General features: G+C 51.1%; 1 protein-coding gene across 1 annotated transcript in view; it reads left to right on the top strand.

Moving 5' to 3' along the window:
* Positions 1 to 21,579, top strand: part of LOC125945147 (uncharacterized) — a 414,471-nt gene that overhangs the window by 131,671 nt on the left and 261,221 nt on the right. The window contains exon 9 of the mRNA XM_049666722.1: positions 18,270 to 21,257. Coding sequence (XP_049522679.1) covers positions 18,270 to 21,257 — 2,988 coding nt within the window. The remainder of the gene's footprint in view (positions 1 to 18,269; positions 21,258 to 21,579) is intronic.

The raw sequence follows: 21,579 nt of genomic DNA, 5'->3' as shown, positions 1-21,579 counted from the left end.
TAAGTATCATCCTTCTTCGGGACTAGAACTACCGGGAAGCCCCATGGGCTGTTCAACCTTTCCACAACGCCTGTATTGATGAGTTCGTCTAATGCGCTGTCAAGTGCTTTCCGTTTAGTCAAACTTGTCGGCCGAGGATTATATTTCCACAGCGCAGCGTCACCCGTGTCTATCCTGTGCCTGACTAGCGTAGTGCGGCCTGGACGGTCCGTGAAAATCGTGTGGCATTCGTACAACAGCAATGACAGTCGTGCCCTTTCTCTCTCCGGCAGGCTGTTGACCTCTGACAAAAGTGGGTGCGCTGCCCCTTGCAACACCGCGGCACAATGTTGTGCCACCGTTTCTCCGTTGCTTTCATCGCCTTTACCAATTGCTGTTTGCTCGCTCGGCTGTGGCTGGGTGTGGCCCGCTCTCGTCGCGCCCGGAGACTGGTGTGTCTCCGCAGGCACGGGCGCTTTTGCGAAACACTTCGAAGCACCCGTTCCGTTCTCTCGGTATCCTCCGCTGCCGATGTCTATCAAAATACCTGACTTGGCAAGAAAGTCTCGACCTAAAATAACAGGCACGGACAGACTGGGAAGATGTACGAGGCGTTGTCGCCTGACGCATCTCTCCCAACGGATAACTAGCCTAGCTGCACCGCTCGATTGTGCTGTGCCGGAAGCAAGGCAGAAAGTAAGCGGATATTGTTCTCCTGGAGATGATGTAACACCTCGTCACCAAATAAAGAAGGGCTAGCCCCAGTATCCACTAATGCAGCAAACTCCTTTCGGGCTATCGTTTGCTCGATGAACGGCGCCTGTGAGTTCGCGACATCTCCTACGCGACAAGCCAAAGCTGCCAGTAACCTGCTATCACCGGTTGTGTTCGAGATCGCCGCCCGGGACCCAAGGTGGATCACCGGCGGCCTCGCCCGTTTCCCGAACCACGTGCTCGACCCCGGCCCGACGTGCTTGCGCAGTCACGAGCGATGTGCCCCAGTCCGCCGCACTGGTAGCAACGGCCACTGAAGCCTCGGTGGCGTGGGTGCCCGTCGCTCCAATCCGGCGACCGTAGCTTCCACGCTCGGCGGTCGGCATGTGCCGCTCCTCCGTTCTTGCATTAGTCGCAAGTTCCTGCCGCGGCGCACTGCATGTCACGTTATGCTGTGCTGTTTTCAGCGCGTAGGCATACGGGTCCAAGGCGTGGTCTGATAATTCCCAACCACGCTGAACCTGCTCGTCCGGAAATGATGCCGTCGCATTGGCCCTAAACGAATGTTCACGCGCAGCGAGGCTCGAGTGACAGCGCGGCGTGTCTGGAGGGGGATGATATTCTCATGCCGCGAGGATGTCCCCCTGAATGCGCTTTGCTTTGGCAGCGAGTTCGTCTAGGTCTCTGAACCTTCATCCCCTGAAGTAAGCCGCGAAAGTCGGGTGCGCTTGCTTTGTGACGCGCTCGACTTTCTCGACATCGGTGGTGAGCGGATTCGCAAGACGATATAGTTTGTTCATTGCTCGAACATAATCCCGCGGGGACTCGTCCAGATGCTAGGTACGCAACTCCAACTTTCTTCAAACGCCACTCGTAGTTGGCCGGAAAAAATTCCTCGCGAAAGTTCGCGTAGAACTCTTCTACCGTGCGGGCTCGGTGTCCAGCCAGTCGGAACCATCGAGCTGCCTGCTCAGTCAGTGAAGCAGAGACAACGCGCGCGAGAAGTTCGGCGTCTGAAAGCCCTTTTGCTTGCTGATAATACTGCAGACGGTCGAGGTACTCGTTTGCACTTGTACGATCGTGGTACCCACTATAGGTAGGCATTTCTACCTTAATTCGTGGTCGCTTGCTCTGCGGCGGGACCTGCATTGTGCTCTGCAGAACGCCGGCTAAGCTCTGCATTATTTGTAGCGCGTTCTGCAGCATTGTTTCTCTCAGCGGAATATTATCGCCTGAAGGTTCGGACGCATCCGCAGCTGACGTCAAACTATTTAGTGGCATGTGTGCCTCTGTGTCCGTGTTGCTCGGCGTGTTATGCCTACTTCCAGGCCTAGTCTCTGCCAACGTGGCATTTCCGCGATCCTGACTGTTCCGCGTGAAACACTCAAAATCAAAGCTACCGGCTTGTTCGCAAGCTGCTGCCGCATTAGCAAAAGGTCTCTGATTTTGTGCCACTACATCCAACAACATGAACAAATGTGGAAAGTCAGACAAGCCTGTAACCATTGTTTGCTGGAACATCAGTAGTCCTAACTCCAACAAACAGAAAAAGACTCGCTGTGTTTCCGAATTCGATCCACGTTGGCAGCACCAAATGTGGGGGATGGCTCTGCGTGAGGCTAGGCAAGCTCTGGATCTAGCCACACGCCATCGTTCCATCGTACTCCCCTACCTGTAGTGCGTGCAATCGCAGCTACGTAGGGTTCGGGCGAATAAGGCAACGAGCGAGTCAACAACATAGGGATGGCCGATTAAATTTTTAAATCAATTAACGATGAATCGTTCATCGGTTTAGCTTATAATCGATTAATTGCTTTCGATGCGAGGTTTTTCGTAAATTAATCGATTAATCGACTTCTTTTTCGGGCGCTCTGAAAAGGCTGAAACACAGTTATCTACTCACGTAAGTACCTATTTTCACGTTTGAAAGGTGGAACCAGCATAAGAAATACAAGCGTATAAACTTTGATAAAGAATGTTTAATTTGTTAAAGGGGCAACTGTAATTGCCAATAGTGACTAGTGCAGGAATAAACAATATACAGGGTGCTCATATTTAAGTTTTCATCATCATCATCATCAGCCTATATTTTATGTCCACTGCAGGATGAAGGTTTCTCCCTGCGATCTCCAATTACCCCTGTCTTGCGCTAGCGTATTCCAACTTGCGCCTGCAAATTTCCTAACTTCATCATCCCATCTGGTTTTCTGCCGACCTCGACTGCGCTTCCCTTCTCTTGGTATCCATTCTGTAACCCTAATGGTCCACCGGTTATCCATCCTACGCATTACATTACATTTAAGTTTTACGGAATTAAAAAAAAATTGCCTGCGGGAGGTAGCTTAATTCTTATCGTTGAGTTGGGTTTTTCGAAGAGGCGGACGTTAGTAGCACGAGAAATCGCAAGACATATTCAACCAATTAACAAAAATTCACTAACAAACTTCTTAGTTAATTACTTTACGACATATATTGTGATTTACGAATTGTAGCCTGTGAGTTTGCAAGACGCATCCACTTAAATGAATTTTGAGGATTACACCATGTTCGAGATCTCAAAGTGTGGGACGAAATACATGGGCGTTCCAGTTACTTCAGTGCTTCAATGCATTTGTGTAAAGAAGTAAGTGGAACAGCAGTGCATTCTTACGGCGAGTATGATGGCGCATATCTCCAAACTGGTGTCATCCTATAAATTCATTACAAGTGGATACGCCTGACAAGCTCACCGGCTACAATTTGTAAATTGCTAGATGTGTCGTAAAGTAATTAACTAAGATGTTAATTAGTGATTTTTGGTTAATTAGTTGAATGTGTTTCGATTTCTTGTGCTAATATCCGCTTTATCGAATAACCCAGCTCAATGATAAGAATTATGCTACCTGCCAAGGGCAATTTCTAAAAATTCTGGAAAACTTAAAAATGAACACCCTGTATGTTAAAAATGGCACTTACTGAGGAGGGTGGGTATGGAGGAAGGAGAAATTAGAAGAGAGCGTTGCAGCATGACTGACATCAAGAAGTAATGGCGCAACACGTGATCACCACATCAGAGCGCGCGGTAGGTTTAATGCTGCCGGGTGCAGGTCAGCAGCGCAAGTGAACGGGTGCGCACCGATTTGAAACTACTACGAAGCAAACATTATCGGTCAATACGTTGTCTCCCAGGGTCACGTGCTGACCCTATACTGCGAGGTAAAAAGCAAAGGAAATGGCTTGACGGTGAGTTTACTTGCCAAGGCTTGCTGCCTCACGTAATGCTCTCTCCTAGTTTATTTCTTCCTCCACGGGGGAGGCCTCTCTCCGGCTCCAGGCAGCCTGTGTCAGGCCCCGGAAAGTAAAGCTAGTTTCGGTTTCAAGAAACATGCATGCTCCTAGCAGTTGCCGAACATCCTGAGTTATTTTTCTTATTTCTCTTTTTTTGAATTTTAAATCGGGCGAAGCGCGTGAAGGTGGTCGCCATCGTGTGTCCGTCGAGCTTGCCTCCGCTCACCCTTGCCTCGCCCTGTGATATCGCTTAGCAATATCACGCGCTTGGTCGTCTGCTTCGGTTGTCGTCCCAAGTGTGAAGATAGGAAAGATAAGACAAAGAAGCTTGATCAGGCGTGCAACGAACGGAAGACGCAGGCAACCAGGTCGACCAAGCATTAGACGAAGATGTCTAAATCGGGGCATCACATGTGTTGCGCAGCTCTGTGGTATTCGAACACCGGGAATTGCAGTTCTGCTAAGTTTTTCAGGTTTCGTAATGATCACGGGTAAGCACAAGTATTTCACTCTATTTTACGAACAGGTATTAATTTTGCATGAGTAAACCAGTTCTGTGGAAGCCTGAGTGGACTGACATAAGAGCAGTGTCGCTCGACTCATTTGTCATCACGGCAGCCCATCTGTTGCCGGTAAAATACTTGTAATGAAGGGCTTGAGTGCGTGTTTTTGGGCTATACATTTTGTTCACTCTTTGTCGACATGCACAGCCAAGGTTAAAAAAAAAGAAAAGAAAGAAAGACGCAGCCATGGTGGTTAATAATTTTTGTATTGGTTTGGGTCTTCTGGAATCTTTTTTCACTCAATATGTTCAAATTACTGTTGTGAATGAATTACCGTTGCTTCTGTAACTTGTCACTTTCGGACTGCGTGGAGGTCAGTCTTTTTCCAGTGCCGAATGTGTGAATAAAAACAAAAGCGTTCAACTTTAACTTGTGTTGAGTTTTGGCTGGCTGAGAAATCGGCTAGTTTTAGTTGATCGCACGAGCAAACATGAACACATCTTGCTCGTTGACTGTGGAAACGAACTGTGAAAACGCTCAAGTGACAAAGCGTGGCGACCGAATTGACCTTTGTGCTATCATGCCTCTCGCTTCAACGCGATATATAAGCGGCAAAAACACGGCGCACGACGGAGTTTACCCGTCGCAGATTGCTTTCAAGATAGGGCCAAGGCGATCGTATCACTGAAGTGGATCGTCGCAGATTATGTCCTGCTTCGGTCTACTGAAACCGTTCCACATTGCTTTCCTGGCGAAAATCCTGTCCTTCTGTTTGCGCCAGTCCCAAACGTAAATTTTGGATTCTCCGAACGCCCGTGATGTGGCCCGATTTCCGTCCGTCTCTGCACACATCATCACTTTCCTTTTAAATGCGGCATCATGATGAACTCGGTACTTCATGCTGAGTGAGCAGACGCAGAGAACGTGAAAACAGACGGTAGACTATTGCCTAAGCACGTGTACTGCAGCACATGGAGGAAGCTATGGTAGCTAGGCTCGACGCGTGTGCAAGGCGGCCATTTTGAAATGCTGACGGCTATATGGTAACACGGATTTAGGATCATACTCGATTCTAACGCGCATGCAATTTTTTGACCTGCTTTATCCGAAAAAATGTTCGCGTTAGATTCGAGTAAATACGGTATATGTGGCTTGAGGGGAGCCTTTGCCGTCTAGGTTGACTGCCAAACTTCCAGGCAGCCGCACTGTAACCGGTATTTCGTGTCCCGCAACTGCACTATAAGCGATACGCGTATCCATAGAGTGCTATGGGAAAATTACCGGGAGCGGTTACGTTATAAGTGGTCTATACTGTACTTTTGCTTGCTATCATAGAAACAACCCATTGAAGTCGGGCAGCCCATGCGGCTCCCAGGGACGGTATCGCGAAAGATAAAGCACTAGCCTCTCATTGTACGTTGACAGAGCCATCGGTGAATACTTGCAGGTGCTTCGTTTTCTTAGTGCTTTCATTGCCCTTAGTACTCTCAGAGCCCTTGGTATTCATTTGTCACGAAGAAAAGGGCGACCAGAGCTGCCAATGTCACTTCAGTCGCAGCACTGAAGCATCATATCGTAAGAATGGTGCGAGCAAAAGAGACGCTGATGCCAAGAAAACCACTGACAAAGAGGAAGCTCCATGTGCTCGCCAAAGTACAATGTTTGATGCTGTTTGTTTTTCGCACTGCAACTGTTTCGCTCAAAGGCGGACACCTGAACTATTCCAAAGTGCAAGCACATGTAAACGACATCGTCCGGAAAGTGCAACCATGTGGCATCCCTGCGAGCATGGAGGTTACATTTCTTCGTGCATGTAGCTGGTACCGCCGCAGAAAGAAGCGCAAAAGAAAAAAGCACACACAGAAAGAAAATCAAAAGAAGGAAGAGACGTGTCTCCGTTGCTAGGCGACACTTGTCAGGGCGCAGTATGCGCTCTCAAACCTGATGCGTTGTCGCCTTTGCAACAGGAGAAAAAAAAAAAACGCTTAACCTTGCACTCGTATGCGCAACGCTTGAAACAGCGAAGCTGGGCGATCATAGCCCAGCATTTTTCGGAAGTGCGCGCAAACTTTTAATTTTATTACTCATGATGATGATAATTTTTTTTCGCGCGTCTTGGACTTACGGCCGTCAGTGCGTGTTGCACAGCGCAGCTTGCAATACCGACACCGTGTTTCAATGAGTCTCTCTCCATGAATGCGTCTCTCTCTCTCGCTCTCATAGCACGCAAAACCTCTTCTCCTCGCAGAGCACGAGTGTACGAACGTGCCACCTGTGGACGAAGACGACGACGCTAGAACGCAATCATATGGTTCGCATAAATGCATGTTCTGCAAGCGTGACTGTATAGCCTAGTGGTTACAATGCTCGCTTTGGGACTGGTAGTACGCGGGCTCGAATCCCGCTTCGGCAAGAAAGTTTATTTTATTTTCTTTCTTTGTAGTTTCTTGATACGCACCACAAATTATGGCTGGCTTAAACAGCTTCGCTGTTAAAAAAGAGCCCCCCTTGCACTCTCTCACATTTTTCTCCTCCAGCGCCGTCTGAGGTTTTCCGAACCCATGCACCGTAGCGTCGGCCTTCTGCACCTTGTCGAATCCTCAGATCTGAGCTGTTTTAACATGACATGAAAACTGAATAACGATCGTTATTCTGAAAAGTTCGTAGTACTGAAATATTTTTACATTGAAACTATAAGCAGTCGGCAGGGTGTTTCTGAAAAGTTTGTTAATGTGGTGTTCATAGTGACAAGTTTTCACTGTATTACCTTTTACTGCAGTATGGAGGTGGCCCAGCCAAAGTGCTGCAAAGTGGATTGCGCTGCGCATGCGGGCGCATGGCTTCGCATGGTGCTGTGATAGCGCTTGTTTACTTGTGCACTGATTTGTACTTGGTTTTACTTGTTTGGTTTGACGGGCGGCTATAAAAAGATAGCCGCTACGAAATAGAGCGTTCTTGTTCTGGCAGCCTCGGTGTGTGCCTCGGATGCTACGCTCCGTCCCCGGCACGTTGTAGCAATGGCGACGAGAAACCTACCCACGTATTGAAGAGCAAGTGCTTCGCTGATGGTGCAATGCCGTACCAAGTACCACCGTTTGACGACGACAAGGACAAGTGGACTTTGTACGTCATTGGATTGAGTCCTATTTTGAAGGGAACAACATCACAGAAGATGCACAGAAGAGAGCGCTTCTCGTCTTGGCTCTTGGTACGAGGTGAATTGACGTCCTCAGTGGGCGGTGCTCTCCTCGTAAGGTGAACCAGCTCACCTGCAAGGAAGCGGTGGAAATTCCGGAAGGCTTCTACGACCCGAGGCCCAACGAGATTGCAGAGAGCTTCAGGTTTTTCATATGTGTCCAAAAAGAAGATGAATCAGTCGAGCAGTTTATCGTCGACCTCCGACGACTCGCCGACAAATGCAACTTTGGTGACATGCTGGACCGAATGCTGAGGGACAAGATTGTATGCTATGCGGAATCCGAAGCACAGAGTTACAGAAGGCACTGCTTTCCCGTTCAAGTTTGACCTTGAAGGAAGCCGAAAGCATGGTGCTGGCAGCAGAAGCTGCGGGTCAAGGCATCGAGCTCATGAAAAACGTCGACGTGAAGATGGTACCAGGCAGCCACTTTTCCCCCTCACCGAAGTTTCGGGCCCAAACTGCGTCGTCAGGACCGAATTTGCTTGGCGTGTCTTCCTGCGAAAATAAAGGAAACGACAAAGGTGGAGGAAGACATGTGTCTAGGTGAGAGCGAATTTGGTAGTTCAGAAGCCTCTGTGACGGTGATTTGTCTCCTTGCGGCGTTCTTCGGTAGTTGAAAAGAAGCCTCGACAGTCGTGTAGATAGGCTACCTTGCGGAAGCTTCTTTAGACCGTCTTTGATTGTACGTACGGCTCTTTCTGCAAGCCCATTCGACTGCGGGTTGTACGGTGCAGTGCGCAGATGCTTCACGTTATTTCCGGACAGAAATTTCGCAAATGTCTCCAAAGTAAATTGCGTTCTGTTGTCCGTTACAATTGTCCTCGGAATGCCAAAACGACTGAACATCTCACGCAACGCCATGATGTTCGATTCAGCTGTGGCATGTTGCATCGGGACCGCCTCAATCCACTTGGAATGTGAATCCACTGCGACTAAGATCATTGCGCCGTTCATGGGACCGGCAAAATCGAGGTGAACGCGGGACCAGTTTTCTTGAGTCGGCGGCTAGTTGATCGGCGTTTCTGCCAGAGGCAACGGCCTAGCTTTCACACAACTGTCACACTTGCGGCTCAAGTGTTCAATTTCCTGGTCTAGTCCAGGCCACCACATACTTGTTCGCGCTACTGCTTTCATAGCCGAGATTCCCTGGTACACCTCGTGCAGCATCTGCAGCATGCTGTCACGCGCCGCTTCCGGAATGACCACTCTGTGGCCCTAAAAGATGATGCCGTGTGCTACAGTCAACTCAAGTTTCTTTGCCACGTACACTCACAAGCACAGTTCCATGTGTTTTTTTTTCTTGCGGCCAACCCTGCAGTATGGACGACTTCCTGATTCGCAATACCTTGTTGGCTTCCGTCAGTCGGCGGAGCTCGTGTGACGTCACAGGTGTCTCGTCAAGTTGACGCAAAGCGTGCACATACAGTATAGACCACTTATAATGTAACCGCTTATAGTGCAGGACCGGATATAGTGCGGTCTTTTCAGACTCCCGTTAATTTTCCCATAGCACTTCATGTATACACGTATCGCTTATAGTGTAGTTGCGGTAAACAAAATACCGGTTACAGTGTGGCTGCCTGGGAGTACGAAAGTCAGCGGAGACGGCGAACGCTCCCCTCAAACGGGCGTCCCAAAGAGTGCTCGAGGAAGAAAGAGAGACGAAGTGGAGGAGAAGGGCACATGGTGCGAACGAACAGCCAGTGAGGCTGAAACCAGAATCTTGAGTGCGAGTCGTGAAATATCACAGCGCGCATAGCGAGCGAGGGCCACGAAACGGCCAACGCTCGCATCACGATAATGGCAGTAAACGAAACTTCAGCAAGCGAGCGGGCGGCGCCGGCACGGCACAGCGAAGGGCGCACACGGAGACCGTGGAATGTGATGGAGGAGGGCGGCAGGGAAGTGGATTTCGCCTTGGCAACTCCGCTGCTTCGGTGGCTCCCCTCGCCCTACCTCGTAGCTCCCTCACTTTCGACTGTCACCGTGCACGCCCGCAGCCGTGCAGGCACCACCGCTACAGCCGGCCCGGCTCGCCGAAGTTTCGTTTTCTGCCGTTATCGAGAAGCGGGCGTTTGCCGGCGTGGGCAGTTTCGTTGGCCGGCCTGGGACAGCGCCGCTGCTTCCCTCTGTGCCGTAGCCGCAGCGTGCAAGGTAGAGTGTACTTGACAATTCTAGTACACTCTAGTGCAAGGTCTACACGTGACTAGAAAGTAGAGGAAGCATAAAAGAGAAAGAAGGGTTCACTGCCATTTTCTACGCGTGGCTACGGTAGCGTGGCTGAGACGTCGGCACGTACACGCATGTTCCGGCGCAACGCAGAATCGGCGACCTTGCCATTTGAGAGAGGGTGAAATTTCCGCCGCATTTTCTTTTTTTCTTTCCTTTTTTTTTGTTTTGTTCGCGCGCGACATTGAGGGGTCTCTCCTAAGCTTTTGCGATTCCGGAGCCGTGTGATTTGGTTCGAATTAACGAGATTCGACTGTAAATTGAATGCAAACGTTATAGCCGCATTCCTCGACTGTCGCATACGCATGGCGGCTCGGTGCACATGTTGCATATGTGCGGGCCTTGAAAATTGTTGCTTTGGTTATAGTGCGGTACCGCTTATAGTGTGGATATTCGCAACTCCGGCGACTTACGTTATAAGCGGTCTACACTGTATTCTGAAATTTCTTCGGGAGCATCATCAGGAGTCGGGAGTGGAAGCCTACTAAGGGCGTCGGCATTTTGGTTGTCTCCTCCGGGCTTATGCTCAATCTTGTATTGGTATGCTCCCAAAAGCAAAGAGCAATGCTGAATGCGAGCCGCTGCCATGGCAGGTGTAGGTCGGTCTTCGCGGAATAAGCCAACCAACGGCTTATGATCCGTCACAAGTACGAATGACTGCCCCGGAAGGTAATCCCGGAACTTGCTTACGCCGAACACCAATGCTAAGGCCTCTCGCTCAAGCTGCGAATAATTTCGTTCGGCCTGGGTCAGTGTTCGCGAACAAAACGCTATAGGCTTGTCGACGCCAGCAACTCGATGGGAAAGGACCGCTCCTATGCCATGCGGAGATGCGTCGCACTCAAGGCGTAGCGACTTGCTTGGATCAAAATGAGTGAGCATTTTGGCATGTCAGGGGGCTTCCTTAGATTGGTCAAATGACTGTTGCTGCTCCGATGACCATTTCCAACGGCAATTCTTCTTCAGAAGGTCATACAACGGAGCAAGCATCGTTGCCATGCTCGGAAGGAACTTGCTATTGTTACGCGAACGAAGGATTAAGTACAGGAGACTATTTACAAGTATATTTACAAATGATAGCTGCAGCGCTGGCCAGATCAGCCGATAGCTCGAGAGCCCAGAGCAGTTCGTCCTCTTGGTCTAGGCGCCCGCGCGCCTCATTCAAACAACCAAATACCACACGCGTGTAGCATAATTCCCCGGCGGCAGAAGCGACGTCCCGGAGCGTCTAAATGCCATCACTGGGAGGGTGATACTGCTTCAGTCGTGTAACGTGCACGATATCACTGGACTGGGAAGCAGATGGGGCGTCAGGGGCGATCTCGTAGGTGACGGGAGTCACGGCACGAATCACTCGGTAGGGGCCTGTGTAACGAGACAGCAGTTTTTCTGACAGGCCGACCTGACGCGACGCAGACCATAGAAGCACAAAGAACCAGGCGGGAAGCGCAGGTCGCGGTGTCGCATTGTACGAACGCCGTTGACTCTCTTGGGAGTGCAGAAGGCGGCCACGGGCAATTCCCTTGCGTGGGCAGCGCGGGTGACGGCGTCAAGTGCATATTCACTGGTGGGTGCTGCGTGAACAGGGAGGCTTGTGTCGAGGGGCAGTGCTGGTTCTCGGTCGAACAGAAGGAAAAATGGTGAATAACCGGCTGTGTTTAGGCGCGAGGAATTATACGCAAAGGTGACAAACGGTAGAGCGAGCTCCCAGTCAGTGTGGTCGGAAGACACGTACTTCGCGAGCATGTCTGTGAGAGTGCGATTAAGACGCTCCGTGAGGCCATTCGTTTGCAGATGGTGTGACGTGGATAGCTTGTGCCTCGTGGCACAGGACTGCAGGATGTCCACGATAACTTTTGACAGGAATGTCCGGCCACGGTCTGTGAGAAGTTGTCGCGGAGCTCCATGTAATAAAATCACGTCGCGTAGAAGAAAATCGGCAACATCTGTGGCGCAACTTGTAGGGAGCGCTCGGGTGATGGCATAGCGCGTGGCGTAATCTGTGGCCACAGCGATCCACCTGTTCCCAGAGGTAGAAAGAGGAAAAGGACTAAGTAAATCTAAACCAACCCGAAAGAATGGTTCCGCGGGAATGTCAATTGGTTGAAGGTACCCAGCAGGGAGCGTCGACGGTGTCTTGCGTCGCCGGCATTTCTCACACGCAGCTACGTATCTTTGAACGGAGCGAGCAAGCCCTGGCCAAAAGAAGCGTCGGCGGATCCGGTCGTAGGTACGTGACACACCGAGGTGACCGGCAGTGGGGAGGTCGTGAAGTTCGTGGAGAACAGCCGAGCGAAGGTGTTTAGGGATCACAAGTAGTATTGCTGGGCCGTCGGGGTGAACGTCGTGGCGGTAGAGTACGCCATCTTGAAGTGTGAATAAGCGAAGGGAGCTGTCGGCAAGTGACGATTCCAGGCGGTCAATGATGACACGCAAGGACGGGTCACGGCGCTGCTCGTCGGCGACATGGACCAGTGGAAAAACAGAGAGAACGCAGGCGTCGGTGTCAGTATCAGACGTAGAGGTCGGGTCTTGGACTGGATAGCGAGAGAGGCAATCTGCGTCCTGGTGTTGGCGTCCCGACTTGTACGTCACTGCGTAGGGATATTCTTGTAGTCGGAGAGCCCAACGACCGAGCCTACCAGTAGGATCCTTGAGCGACGAAAGCCAACACAGCGCATGATGGTCTGTGATTACTGAGAAGGGCTTGCCATATAAATATGGGCGGAACTTTGAAACAGCCCAGACGAGAGCAAGACATTCGCGCTCGGTAATCGAATAGTTGCGCTCTGCAGTTGTCAGGAGCCAGCTAGCGTAGGCTATAACGTCCGTGTTGTCGTTGCGCTTAGACTGCGCCGATCCCATAACCACTGGCATCGGTTCGGACCTCTGTAGGTGCGGACGGGTCAAAGTGGGCCCAAGATCGGTGGATTGGTCAGAATCGTGATAAGGCGTGAAAATGCGGCAGCCTGACGGGAACCCCACGTAAAAGGCACGTCTTTCTTCAGAAGTTCAGTGAGTGGTCGAGCGATTGCTGCGAAATCTTTCACAAACCGTCTGAAATAAGAGCAGAGCCCCACAAAACTCTGGACGTCTTTGACAGACTGAGGTACAGGAAAAGCTGTAACTGCTCGAACCTTCTGCGGGTCGGGTTGTACTCCGGAAGCATCGACGAGATGGCCGAGCACTGTAATCTGTCGGCGCCCGAAGTGGCACTTCGATGAGTTTAATTGGAGCCCAGCCTTGCGGAAGACGTCAAGTATAGCTGCGACGCGCTCAAGGTGCGTCTCGAACGTAGGCGAAAACACAAGGACGTCGTCGAGGTAACAAAGGCAAGTTGACCATTTGAAACCTTGAAGCAGAGAGTCCATCATCCGTTCGAACGTTGTATAAACCAAACGGCATAACCTTAAATTGGTAGAGGCCATCTGGAGTGACGAAAGCGGTCTTTTCTTGGTCTTGCTCATCGACGGAAATCTGCCAATAACCAGATCGAAGGTCAATGGACGAAAAGTATTTGGCACCGTGAAGACAATCAAGAGCGTCGTCAATTCGTGGTAACGGGTAAATGTCCTTTTTAGTGATTCGGTTTAGGTGGCGGTAATCAACACAGAAACGCCACATGCCATCTTTCTTTTTGACGAGCACCACCGGCGACGCCCAAGGGCTCGACGGGGGCTCAACAATGCCTTTGGCGAGCATCTTGTTGACTTCCTGCTAAATAACTTGCCGCTCTGCGTGGACACGCGATACGGTCGGCGATGAATGGGAACAGCATCACCAGTGTTTATCCGATGCTTAACAAGGGACGTCTGACCAAGTGGGCGATTGTCAGTGTCAAATATGTCGCGATAGGAAAGCAAAAGGCGATATAGGGCGGCTGCTTGGCCAGGGGCGAGGTCCGAAGTGACCATGGGACGTAATGGGCCGTCGAGGTTCAAGGCATCCTGCGGGTAATCAGGAGGATCTGGAGACGCATCCGCTGCAAAAGCAGTGACGTGGTCGTCTGTCACTGACCGGAGCGTGGCCACCGCTATGCCTTCAGGTAACACTTGCTTCGTCAAGCCAAAATTGACAACGGGGAGACACATCCGATTAGCGGCAAGGGTAACGACGGAGTGTGGCACAGAGATGTTGCGCGCCAGGAGGACATCACGAATAGGGGCGACGACATAGTCGCCATCAGGCACGGTTGCCGTTGAGGCCAATTCGACAAAGGTTAGTGCTTTTTGAGGTAACCGAACAAACGCTGTAGTGCATAGGGTGTGCGGTTGTTCGGGGCGAACGTCGGAAACAAGAGGAAGCTCGAGGCACAGCTTACCGGTGGAACAGTCGATGAGGGCAGAATGCATCGTCAGAAAGTCGAGCCCGAAGATTAGGTCATGAGGGCAACTGGTCAGCACGGAGAACAGGACGGGAACTTGGCGGCCAGCAATTCCTACGCGAGCAGTGCACATACCACAGACGGCAACAGTGGCGCCATTGGCGACGCGTACGGCTCGAGTGACGGCAGGCGTAAGAACTTTTTTGAGGCCACGACATAGGTTAGCGCTCATTATAGACACTTGGGCTCCAGTATCAATCAATGCCGTCAACGCGACACCATCTACATCTACTTCAATTAGGTTCGTGTTCGTGAGGAGCGTCAACGGAGGATTTGGACAGGACGACCGTGATGCAGCACTAGCTCCAAGAGCTGCATGGCCTAGTTTTCCGTCCGGGAGGGTCCATAATGGGTCGGCGACGAATAGCGGCGTGGCTGGGGCGACGGGGACCGACGGCACTGAGGTGACGGCGAGCGAGTGGGACGACTGTTATCGACAGATACGTGAGAGCTCGATGGCAGGCGGCGAGGCGAGTAGCGGCGAGGGTCGGCATATGGGCGAGGAGACGGGGAAAAGTAGCTCGAATATGGCGATGACCAGGAGGTGCGGCAGTGGCGAGCGACGTGGCCAATGCGGTGGCAACGAAAGCACATGGGCTTGTCCATGCTGTAGAGTTGCGGTATCTGGAATACAGATCGCTGCGAGGCGCAGCTGTCGGCACCAGTTGGGCGTCAGGTCGGGAGATGGAGCAGGCAGCAGGAAAACCGAGGTTGGCAAACTCTTGCCGCACAACCTCCTGAATGAGGGAGATCGCTGGGGCTGGTTGGTCAATGGTGGGGTCAAGTGGGCGGGGATGGAACGTGGCAGGACTGGCAGCCTCGATCTCGCGGCGAACAATACGCGTGACGGTCTCATTGGAGGGGGGCGAAGCGGTAAGGGCGACGCAGGACGACGTCGCAGCTGTGTTAGGGAGCTGGGAGAATTGTGGAATGACGCGGCGGCTTTTGGCGAGCTCAAAGCGGCGGCATTCCTTGACAATGACGTCGATGGTAGACACATTGTTGAAGATCAACAAGTTGAACGCATCGTCCGCGATCCCTTTGAGAACGTGGCCAACTTTGTCAACTTCGACCATGTTCTCGTCGACTTTCCGGCAAAGAGCTAGCACGTCCTGTATGTACGAGACATACGATTCAGTGGAAGAATGCACTCGGGTAGCAAGCTCTTTTCTTGCAGCCTGCTGCCGACCGGTCGGATTTCCAAAGAGGTCGCGGAGCTTCTCCTTGAAAGCGTCCCAGCTAGAGATCTCCTACTTGTGTGTCCGGAACCAGACACGAGGTGTTCCGCCCAAGTAGAAGAGGACATTAGCTAGCATTATGGTAGGGTCCCAGTGGTTGTTGCGGCTAACAAGCTCATACATGCGTAGCCAGTCATCAACGTCGACATTATCTTGGCCGGAGAATATGCCAGGATCGCGGGGAGTGGCCACCGTGACGTACGTTGTGGTTGGAGTTGCAGTAGCAGCAGCAGACGAGGTGTCACCGGGAGCCATGGCGGAAAGCTGGACGGTGCGGCCGCTGCGGAGCTCCGTGGCGAGGACGGGGAACGGCACGCTCCACCAAAATGTTATGCGAACGAAGGATTAAGTACAGGAGACTATTTACAAGTATATATACAAATGATAGCTGCAGCGCTGGCCAGATCAGCCGATAGCTCGAGAGCCCAGAGCAGTTCGTCCTCTTCGTCTAGGCGCTCACGCGCCTCGTTCAAACAACCAAATACCACACGCGTGTAGCACTATAATAAGTGAGCAGACCGATGTAAGAACGCAGCTCGCTTACGTTCTTCGGGCTTGGTGCCTTCATCACGACTTCCAGGTTCTTCTCCAGCGGATGAAGTCCGTCACTGGTGATCTTGTGTCCCAGGTACGATACTTCCGACTTCCTGAACGAACACTTATCCTTCCGCATTTTGACGCCATATTCCCGGAACCGTTGGAGCACTGCCTTAAGATTGCTTCCACTGTCGCCTTTCCTTTCTGCCACCAGGACGTCGTCCAAATATGCTTGCAGGCCAGTTAGACCGCGCAGCATATTTTCCATGGTGCGCTGGAAGATGGCTGGTGCAGACGACACTCCAAAGGGTAGGCGGTTGAAGCAGAACAACCCCTTGTGGGTACTGATGGTAGTCAACTTCTTTGACTCCTCATCCAAAGGGATCTGGTTATAGGCGTCGCGTAAGTCTAGGGTGCTGTAGGCGTCTCCGATGTGCAGTGCTGTGAAAATATCATCGCTCACTCGAAGTGGATACTGTTCAGTGATGCATGCTGCGTTCACGGTTAGCTTGTACTCGCCACAGATCCTGGCAGATCCTTCTTTCTTTAGCACTGGCACAATCGGCGTAGCCCATTCTGAGTGAGCGGCAGGAGACAGCACGCCTGACTTCACTAGCCTTTCTAGCTCTTCAGTCACCTTGTCTCGCATTGCGTAAGACAGTGGTCTCGCCTTGGAAAACTTCGGAATCTCTCCTTCTTTCACGTAGAGGTGAACGGGACGAACCTTGAACTGGCCTAGTTCTGACTCGAAGACATCTTGGTACTCAGACAAAATTTCTTTGAGCGTGTTGTCATCTCCTCTGCTGGTACTGCTGAGGCTCAAGGTTTACGACAGGGCAGCGTGCGCTGCCATACCCTGCTTCTAAATTTTTTTTAAATTCTCGGTGCGGGTTATAGTACATGCAAAAATATGCTACTGCATCACCTGCCAAAGTTTATTAGTTGCTACAATTTGCACTGTCATCTAAAATTTGTGCTTGAAAGCTATGATATAGTGTTTTAAGACACTGCAACATTTTGAAATCTTGTAGAAATCACCAATAAAAATTCACATTTGCAAAGTTGCAACTTTAGAATTACTAACTTCAGCTAAAATCAACTTCGTACTTCAGCGAAGCATCAAAATGCCAACTTGCATTCTTTAAATGTTCAGGAAGATACCTGCTTAGTTTTAGCTCTCTTGGTGAATTAAATTTTTTTGGATTGTCTTCCAAACTTCTTTTGTCAATCCAAACTTCTTTTTGGATTGACTTAAAAAAAGCTAATTGCATGTTGGTAATCAGCACAAAAGATTGAATATTTCCTGAAAGCTTTATGTGTCTAGAGTCAATAACAAGTGTTTTTAGCCAGGACCCAGGTACATTGGTTATTAGGCTTAAAAATTACAACAAATCTAGCTTTGTAAATTGCATTTTCAGATTAGGCATCTGTTATTCTTTTGATCTGCCATGTTTCTAATCTCATATGTTCACATTTCAATCGTGATATACTTATAGGGTAGATGATTCGTTTGTTTTCTTCATTTTCTCAAAATACTAATTTTGCGCACCCAGCAAACCTTTTACTGTGACACAGCAGTACATATCACAGAAGAATAATTCTTTTTGCAGCATGAAGCTAGATGTTGGGAGCACACTACATAGTTAGCAGATGAAAAAGATCTTGTTTCACAGTATGTAAAATTTGTTTTTTGTGTGACCACTGCATGGTCATGTTCAAAACACTGGAGTTCAGTCTGCTATAAAACAAGAAATAATGACCCATTCATAAAAGTGCCTCCATCATTGTGTTTTATGCTTTTCAGTATTGATCTGTGTGCCATATGTATATTTTTGCACAATGGTTATTTGTCCATTGTTCTAGAAAAAAAAAATGTTTTGTTTACTTATCTCACAAAATAATGAACCTACAGAAAAAATACTTGCATTTTTACAGCTGGAAGAAAAAAACTAAACAAGCATGTCAACATCGAATTGGCGTCAAAATCGGTTCAAAACCAAGGAAAGATAGCTTCAAAACCCATGTCCTCCCTTAGTTTAGAGCTTCAGTTGTGAATAAGTGTTTTCTTCGCTCTTTGTCCTGTTTATTTCCAAGATTGATCACTATTATTCACTCTAGTGTTGCAGAATCATTAAGGAAAATGGATGCTCTTTGAATGCACCCACGTGGCCAATGAACTTTGTAAAAGCATGCCTCACTTATTCTTTTGGTGCTTGCAGCCTGCCGAGGTGGACCGTTTCTTTGGGAGGCGCGTTGACTGCTCGTGCCAGACAGACGATCTGCCTCCGGTGCCACCTGTCCGCCCCGAGCTGCCGCCGGCCGGCACGATTGCTCCTCCGGCGATCCTGAAGAGGACTCGCCTGCTGGCACCTGCACAGGCCAAGGTGCCCGGCAGGCCGCTGGCGGTCAGCATAGTCTGTTCGAGCCGTGCCTCGTCATCCGACGAAGAGGACGATGGCAACGCACCGGTGGTGCCGGCGAAGCAACAGAGCCAGCAGCAGCTGGTTTCCCCTAGGGCGCCTGCCACGCAGGCTTCGGCCGCTACGGGGCCACAGCCTTCGCCACTGGAGCATTCGGCAACACTGCACTCCTTCGCAGAACAGACTGCAGCACCTGAGCAGCAGCTACTGCAGCAGTTTGTCCTGGCGACAGTGCAAGAGGGACAGGCAGCAGCCCCAGTGCAACCGGCTGGAGCAGCAGTCGAGCTGCCGCCCATCCCACAGCTGATGGTGCAGCAGCCAGGCCTGCCCCAGCAGTTTTTGGTGCCAGTGAGCCAGGCTGTGCTGCTGGGGCAGCCACTGCAGCAGCACCAGGTGGCCCAGCTGCTGGCCCTGCAAAAGTCGTTGGCCTCCTCCCAGCCAGCACTGGAAGAGTCCCTGCTGCCCCAGCCTGTTCACTTGACTGCACTGCAGCAGCAGCCGGTGATTGTGCAGGCAGCTAGCTCGACACAGCCTGTACAGCCAGTCATTCTGCTGCCAGCAGGCCAGCTACCAGCTGAGCACAGCATTAGTCAAAAAGTGGATGAGCAGCCGCCGCACGAAGTTCAGACAGCCACGATGCAAGCAGCAACTCTTGTTGATGGTGCTCGGGCTGCTGTAGAGGCATCCTCTGCTCATGCCGAGGATCAAGAGCGCAGCAGTAAAGAGCAACAGGATGCTCCAGTCGAGCCCAACGCTGACGAGCAATCAGCGGAGAAAGCGGCAAGCAATGCAGCTGAAGAAGAGGTTGCTGCAGTGACATGCGAGGCACCTCCAATGCCGGCTGAAGACAGCTCAGCTTGTTTGGATGGGGTCACAGTGGAATGTGACCCCGAAGATAAGGCCTTGGCTGACAGCTTGCCTGCGGTAATCAAGTCACAAGAAGGTCTACAGCAGCAAACTGTTCACGAGAGCACATCAGTGTGTCTCTCTGTTGAAGGTTTGCCTGTTCCTGGAGAACCCACTGTTCCAGCCCAGCATCTCCAAGAGCAGCATTCAGTTCCTGGAGAGGCAGATCCGGTGAATCCTAGGGCTGAACAAGAGCCCCAGAGGAGATATTGTGAAGAGCTTTGTGACCTGCAGTCATGCAGTATTCCACAACAAGAGTTTGGCCAGAGTCTGGAGCCTGAGCGTCATCTCAGTGTTGAAGGCCAGCCTGTGTCACAGTGTGAGGGAAGCTACGCTTTTCACCTGCATGGGCCGGACAGTTCACCGGAACAGGTGGTTCCTCAACACGATGTTGCTCAACATGAGGCAGGTGCAACCTCTGAGTGTGCACTGGAAGGCACTAGTGAAGAATCACTGACAGCGTGTGAAGATGAGCTGCTGCTGCAGCAGCAGCAGCAGCAAGGTGCTGTGGGACAAGAATCTCAAGTTGTGCATGCACCGCAGCAGCAGGAGGCCCTGGAACGGAGCACCGATCAAGTTGAGCCGGAGGAATCGTCTGCAAGTCTGGACCAGCAGGATGCCAGCTGTGAGGGACTAGCGGCCTTGCCTCCTTCTGCACCATACTCGGGTGCAACCATGGCTCAAAGGCCTCTGGAGAGTTCATTGGGGCCAGCCACTGGGATGGAGGGAAGTGTGCAGCAGAGTGCTCAAGATGGCAACACCTTCATAGTTTCTAGTCAACCGCATCCTATGCACGTTTTGGTGCCGTCATTGGACACTGCCTCCACGGATGACCAACCAATTGAGGAGCAAGGAGCTTTACGTTCAGAGGAAGTACTGGCTAAGCTTTCGAGCCAAGCATCTCAAGAAACGGGTGTCAAACAGGCATGTGTTCTGCTCTCAATGCCAGAAGGTGTGCCTGGTCACGAGACTCGGGGCGTGTCGGAGCAGCATAGCTTGGCCAATTTTTCTGGACAAAGTGACTTGGAGAAGCCACCTGCAGAGGATAACCCTGTGTCTCCAGAAGCAAAGAGATTCAAAGCGTGTAAAGGGGATGCTGTGGAACCAGTTTATTTGACACTTCCTTGTAGCAGGGATGACAGTGATGCCTTCATGGACGACGCCGACTCTGCATCTAGTTGCGAAGCTTTACACATTGTGGAGTCAGTACCCGAAGAAGAGGCCAGAAGCGTGGGCAGGGCTGGAACTGGCGAGTCGCAGGCTGATGCGGAAGATGTTGCCGGTCATTTTTTAGTGGTTAGCGGAGGCCGTCGCGTGGCGGCCTCCACGTGTGCCCAAATCCCCGTGCAGTTGGTTGTCTCGGACGGGATGCAGCAGCTGAAGAGGCTGGCTTGCAATGTCACCTGTCGCACACTCGAGCAATCGCACAAGAGTTTTCGGCCTGGTGACAAACCCACACTGCAATTCACAGTTGAACTGAAACTGGGCTCCAGGTCGTCTACGTTGCGCCCACTCGTGAAACCTTGGTCGAAGATTGTAGGCCGGCCCGCAGTGAAACGCCAGCGGCCAAAGCGATTCCAGCTGCGATTCAAGCCAACTTCATTGCCACAGCAGCTCAGGCCTCCTGTCATCGGTTCACAGAGAGAGGACGTTTTACCTGTCATGTCAGAGCAGACAGTTGTCTTGGAGGAGGAGGCCTCGGCTGGCAGCTGCAGCTCCAGTGCTGGGCCACACCTTGAAGCTACAGGTGAGCCTGGAGGCCGCAGACTCAAGGGGAAGCCAACCAAGCGCAGCCAGTCACCACCCCTGGAAGGTCGTCCATCATCCCCAGAGCCCAAGAGAAGGAGGGGCCGTCCAAGGAAGAACGACAACAGCCCAGAGGTGAGTCTTGAAAGGCATTTGAGTATATGCAGAGCGTGTACACCGCCAAGGCCACATCTTTGCGTAGGTGCTCTCTGTCTTGACTGTTGCAGGGGCAGATGCATTGTGCCCTGGTGTCCAGTGCTGTCAGTAAAGCCAGCGAGGAATTCAAATACAGTCTACTCTCATAACAACAGATAATCCGGCAAAAAATGTCTGTTTTATCCGAATTCCGTAACATTCAAAACGCCTCACTTCCAGAACTTTGGTCACGATGTCTAACGTTATTGCAAAGAGCGAGTGACGAAAGTCCGAAGTGTGAAAAAAAAGTTGCAGTTTTGCC

The sequence above is a fragment of the Dermacentor silvarum genome, chromosome 4, assembly GCF_013339745.2.
Source record: "Dermacentor silvarum isolate Dsil-2018 chromosome 4, BIME_Dsil_1.4, whole genome shotgun sequence".
In the NCBI taxonomy this organism is placed as follows: domain Eukaryota; kingdom Metazoa; phylum Arthropoda; class Arachnida; order Ixodida; family Ixodidae; genus Dermacentor; species Dermacentor silvarum.
The sequence above is the reverse complement of the archived record's forward strand: the minus strand, read 5'-3'. Positions and strand labels throughout refer to the sequence as shown.